This window comes from Dromiciops gliroides, chromosome 2 (genome assembly GCF_019393635.1).
Source record: "Dromiciops gliroides isolate mDroGli1 chromosome 2, mDroGli1.pri, whole genome shotgun sequence".
Classification (NCBI taxonomy): Eukaryota; Metazoa; Chordata; class Mammalia; order Microbiotheria; family Microbiotheriidae; genus Dromiciops; species Dromiciops gliroides.
In genome coordinates, this window is record NC_057862.1 from 631,009,087 (window position 1) to 631,015,345 (window position 6,259).

General features: G+C 42.4%; 1 protein-coding gene across 1 annotated transcript; it reads right to left on the reverse strand.

Annotated features, from left to right (window-relative positions):
- Window positions 1-4,538: 4,538 nt before the first annotated feature.
- LOC122742513 (spermidine synthase-like) lies at window positions 4,539-5,755 on the reverse strand. The gene has a single exon (XM_043986806.1). The coding sequence runs from the start codon at window positions 5,654-5,656 to the stop codon at window positions 4,775-4,777; it is 882 nt and encodes a 293-aa protein (XP_043842741.1). The 5' UTR covers window positions 5,657-5,755; the 3' UTR covers window positions 4,539-4,774.
- Window positions 5,756-6,259: the final 504 nt, after the last annotated feature.

Sequence of the window (6,259 nt, forward strand, 5' to 3'; positions counted from 1 at the left end):
TAAAATTTAAAAACTGGAACAGTCCTAAAAGATAGCTTGTTGAAATCATTTCAGTTTTGAGAATAGAAAACTGAGGTCTATGGAAGGAAAATAGCACTTAATCAAACAATAAGGTAAAGGTGGAGCCTAATTTAAGACAGGTCTTTTGGCCAATTGTAAGTTGGGTGGGGCCCCAAAAGAATTGTCTGAGAGTACTAATGTCCAAGTGGAGATAATATGCTTTTTACCCTATAGCAGCCCGTATTTCAATTTCTCACTTCCCATGGAGTTCTCTACTCTCCTGTAGCATATCCAATTCTGTTGCCTAGATCCTGGCTCCCATTTCTGAGTTTCACTGATATGGTCTCTTTGACCCACTTCTGTACACCTATTTCTTCCAATTTCCAGACTCTAGAGCCCAACTAGTTCCCACGTGAGGACATTCTTTTGTTGTACCGCTACACCATCCCCAGCTGTTTTTTTCTCAGGTGAAAATACAGCTAGTTATAGAACTCTTTATAATTCTCAATACCATGTTCTTTTTAATACTCGGAATCATTGAATATCAGAGCTAAAGGTGGTTTTTGAAACTATCTAATGTTAGCTGCTTTCAATTTTCAATATGAGGAAACAAAAACCCAGAGGAGAAATGACCTTGACCAAGGCCACACAAGCAGTCATTGTAACAGTGTTATAGGATTTCAATTATTATAATTTTAGACTTTTGTGATCACTTGCTTATGCATAAAGAAATTCACACATAGTTAAATAAAACATTAACAATAAATCAATATTTATATAGCTCTTTAATATTTACAAAGCACTTTCACTATTTTGTCTCATTTGCTACTTACAAGGTAGGTCCTGTTTTCATCCCCATTTTCAAGATGAGTAAACTGAGGCTGACAAAGGTTAAGTGTTCTGTGCAGAGTCACATGCTAAGAAATATATAAGGCTGAATCCAGACCCAAGTCTTCCTGACACCAAGTCAAAACTCTATTTACTGGGCCCCATTGGCCCTGATGCTATTATATAGTCAACCTAGGATTTGAACCCATGCCATCTGAGTCCAAATCTAGTATTCATTTCCATTATATGATGCCTAGGACCCCTTTTCTAAGCTGAGCAATTTTTATGGTCTGTCTCAATTTTAGTTTTTTTTTGATGAATCTATTGAATTTTTCTATTGCCTAGTTACAGTCTAAATGAGAATTACAAAGACATATGGGGACAGAGTGGTGGAAGTGAGGGAAAGAGTACAATTACCTGTTATAGCAATCTGCCTTCAGGGGGACAGATGTATTAGACAATGGTCATTTTAGATTAGGAAAGACAAACTGAAAATATTATCCTTGTTTTGTTTTACTTGTATCAATAGGCTGGCTTCAATATGTTCTCCATTTTATTGAAATAGCAAAATAATCCTCTACTAAACAGCTGTCCTCAGGGATCTCTATCACAGACCACACTGGAGACAAGGCAACATTCTTGTCCCCTCTGCTCCCAACCCCCTTGTTTCAGCAGCAAACTTTTGGAAATGTTACCAGAGTCCATCTGGCATTCATTGTAGAAAATGACAGATACTTACCAAATTACATGAAATTGAGAGCACCATTTGTTCTACTATCAAGGAAATGAAAGGACACTTTTGTCAAGGAAAGAAATTGTACTTTGGGACAAAAATCTACGTGAGATAAACATCCTCCTAGACTTGTTCTCAGAGAATAAAATAGTGACTTAATATCATCAATATTTGAAGATAGTTTGAAATATATTTAGGCAAGAACATACACTCTAGTCCTGAAACAGTAGTATCTTCTCCATTTTCTGTTTTTCTTTTTCTTTCTTTCTTTTTTTTTTAATTTTTCTTATGTAAAAACAAGAACCCTGCCTCAGAATTGATGGAACTAAATGCAAAAATGCCTGCTTTGACAAACTTAACAAAATTAAAACAAAAACTTCTAACTAAATCAATTCATTATATAAGGGAATACTCATCCTCCCAACCCAACCTCTGGTAGAAATTAGAGGCTAAAGAATGGTAACAGACATTTATTTGTTTGTTTGTTTTGTTATTGTTGTTTGTTTTTGGTTTTGTTTTGTTTGGAAGGCACAGGGGCATGAAACTAGGTTTCAGCAAGTATAGCCTTCATTTTAGGTCTCAAATATCGAATACCTTAAGCTAATCAGAAAGACTTATTTTATCCCTCTTAATACTAATGCCTTCTTTCTGTTATGTCCAAGTGATCTTGCATATGGCTTGGCTTGACATAGTTATTTGCTTGTTATCTCCACCATTAGACTGTCAGCATCCTGAGAGCAGGAAACACTTTAAAAAAAAAAACCCTCTCTTTGTATTTCCTATGCTCAGTACAGTGTCTAGACAGTAATAATAAATATTTATTGACTGACAAACTCAGAAATCATTTTAGACTGTAAGTGTTAAAATTAGCCTTGGGCTGCCTCTCCCCCAGTGAAACCACTCTCCTGAAACTGCCCAGCATGGAGACCAAGCTCTGCTCAGTGGAGATATGTAAGTAAGCCTCACACAAACACCAGCTTCCTCTGCCCAGCCCTAGCTCCAGGCACACACAGCAGGAAGACTTAATGCCCCTGCCAGGCTTGGACACCTGTCCTTAGAGTGGCCAGCAAATTAACTTAGCATTTGCATGGGCCAGGCGTGGCCTGAGGGTCTGGTGAGAAAGAAGGGTTTATATTCAGGAGCAGAGTGAGTGAAAGGGGAGCTGAGAGTGAAAGGAGAGCAAGTAGAGAAGATGTAGTGAGATAAGAGATGCTGAGAAAGGAGAGGAAGTACTGAGGATGCTATGGGAAGGGCAGACAGTGAAAGTGGAGAAGAAGTAGTTAGAGATGCTAGAGATGCTGGGGGTTGCAATGCTATGGAAAGAAGAGGACATTGCTACATAGAGAGAAAAGTTAAAGATTGAAAGGGAGAGGACTGAGAAAATTGGAGAAGACTGAAGGTGAACCAGTCTGAGTGAGGCATGGCTGCAGGCAGCAGGGGCAGCAGCCAGCATACCCTCAGGCTAGAGACAGCAACTGCAGGAGAGAAAGTTTAAAAAGCAGACAGGTCTTATTTTACTTTTGTTATCCTACTTCTGTTATACTTATCTTTAAGTTTATTCATGTAAATAAACCCTGCTTTGATTATTTAGCTTTACCAGCTAAACATAGTCAGATAGCCAGCCAGTATTTCACAGATTAGGCACACCAGTTAATAAAATAATTTTTATATGACTAAAATAGGAAAGTGTAATGAAAAGTTAAAAATATGTATTACCATCTCTCTAGAAAAAGGAATCAGGGAATGAATATCATATGGAAACAAAAGGAATTAACAAAAACTTATAAAATAAATTAGGGAAATGTGGTGGTCACACAGCAAGAGAGGGAAATATCAGTTACTTTCCAAAGTTGTGACCTTGGGCAATACATTTAACTTCTTTGGGCCTTAGTTTCTTCATGTGTAAAACCAGGAGGTTGAAACAAATGGCCTCTAGGTTCCGTAGAGTTTCTAAGTCTATTTTCCTATGAAACATTAATAGAACCTGAAGGAGGCATTCAACATGTTGGATGAAGTCTCTAGATATGGTTTAAAGAAAAAAAAATAGATAAGAATGACTAGGGACAAGGAAATAGAGGGCTTGTTAGCCATTCCAGCAAAGAAAGTGTTCACTTCATGGGTTCCTATTATGAAACTTTGAAGCCAGGAGGCATTCTATAAATGTTCTCACCTGAACTTGCTGAAATGATTATGGGAGGATCAGGGTGCCACCCCCTGCTGAGAAAGACAATGTGAGAACCAGGGCGACACCCCCCTGAAAAGAAAGCATGTAACTAGCATATGGAAGCTGCCTGGCATCAGGAAGTTACGTCTATTCATAGACCACATATAAGTCATTTCAATCAATGGACCAGCCAATTAGCTTAGAGCTGTGTGTGAAGACCACTCCTCTTCTGGTCCTGCAGAAAGCTTCCACTGGAAGAGACTGAGGATTGCTCATGGGTTCCTGAGACAAGTTCATGACAGCAGAAGAAGCAGACAAGATAGACAGATCTCCTAACTTTCTAAACTTCACGTGTTCTTTTTGGAAGTGTGGGCTGTTAGGTGAAGGCAGGTTTTGTCTCTGTCTATCCAGCATAGATCTGAGCTAGGTTTTTACATTCTTTAAGAGATCTGTTCTCACCCTCTCTCTCTTCACTAACTTCTAATACACTTTAATAAATACTAAAAAGCCTAAACTGTTGCCAAATTTATCAGTAAATCTTAGCTAATCCCCCCACACACACACACACACACATTAGATTTTAAACATCACAATTAGCAAAGTACATTTGGCCTTCCTTAGGGACAGAGGGTTTTGTAGTCCTGGGGCTAATTACCTTTGTAGGCAAACATGTTTTTTTTTTTTTTTTTAATAAATACACTGTTTGGTGAGGGGGCTTGTTAGAGGTGAGAAGGATCGTTCTGTACACAGCTGATCAATATTAATAGACGCTAATTGACCAGACTGGACAGAGACAGACACAGACACAGACATCTTGTACTCTCCCCCCACCCGCCCAGCAGAGCATGGCACGGGGAGCCCCTCGATCACGTCCTGGGTCTGGTAACACTTGGTCAACGGGCGGGATGGCTGGCGAGGGGCAGGTCCTCAGTCGGGAGGGGGTGCCGAGTGCCAGGCGATGCCCTCAGAGCAGGAAGAGGAGCACCCTGGAATGGGCGCTTGTGGCTTTGAAGTCCCTGGGAGAAGCCGAGGTGGGCCTGCTGATCTCCTCACACATCGCTCAGGGCCTTGCGGGCAAACTCGGGCAGCACGAAGGCCGCGGGGTGTATGTCCGAGTTGTAGTATTTGAGGTTCATTTTCTCTACTTGTTCCTGGGTCAGCTGCTGCACCGGCTCCCGGAAGTTAGTGCTCGGGTTCTTGCTGCAGAGCATGAAGCCAATCTGGCCGCTGGGGTAGGTGGGGATGGTGCAATAGGCGTATTCCACCGCGGGGAACAGGGACTTGCAGAAGTGACGCATCTCCTTGATGAGGTCCAAATGCAACCATTGGCACTCACCCTGACAGCAGAGGATCCCATCATCTCTCAGCGCTGTCTTCATCAGCTGGTAGTAAGACTCTTTGAACAAACTCTCGGCAGGACCCATGGGGTCCGAGGAGTCGGTGATGATGACATCGAAGGCGTCCTGGTTCTGTTGCATGAATTCAAACCCATCACGAACGTGCAAGGTCAGCTTGGGACTGGAGTAACGCACGGCCATGACTGGCAAATACTTCTTAGAGACCTGGATCACGTCCTCATCGATCTCACACTGGACCACAGACTCCACAGATGGATGCTTCACTACCTCCCGAAGGACACCCCCCTCCCCACCACCAATGATGAGCACCTTTCGTGGGCTGGGATGGCTGCAGAGGGGCAGGTTGGCAATCATCTCCTGGTATGAGAATTCATCCCTCTCTGTGCACTGGATGATTCCATCCAGCACCAGGACATTGCCGTAGGTCTTACTGCAGAATACCAAGATCTCCTGGTAGCGGGAGCGCTGGTGGTGGAGCAGCTCGTCCACCTGCAGGGACATGGCCTGGCCCGGCCACAGGCTGCACGTCTCCCGGAACCAGCCCTCGCGGATGGCTGGGGGCCCGGGCTCCATGGCGGGGCCGGGGGACGCACAGGCCGCGGCGGCCGCAGCACAACGGGGCCTGCAGCGCCCGCCCGTCTGCCCTCCCGCCAGCCCGCGCCGCAGCCTAACCCGGGGAAACATGTTTTTTTTTTTTTTTTTTTAAATGGAGATGCTTTGACTGGGGTTTAGCTAGATTCCTTGTTTGCCCATTTTACTTGTGCTTCCAGAACCTCTGAGGTTTTGGCCCTTGCCATATTTTTGGTTAATAGTGACTGCTATGAGCAATTAATAAATTGAGCAGGAATAATTAAGATCCTCAGTAGATAAAATTGTACACACTAACCAAATTAACAATTGAAAAATTTATATTTGATATATGTTAGGAGTCAAGAAAGTCAGGTTATGATTGGAAGAATGGTGGTATCCTTGAAAACATTAAGGAAGATAAAAAGAGGGAAGGGTTTTTGGTGGGAAAAAAAGATGAATTCCGTTTTGGATATGTTTAATATATTGACAGGACACCTAGTTCTGGAGATGCAATAAGGAGTTGAAGACATGAGGACTGGAGTTCAGAAGGGAGCTTAAGGAAAGATAAAAAGATCTGAGAATATTCAGCATAGAGATTAAAACTGA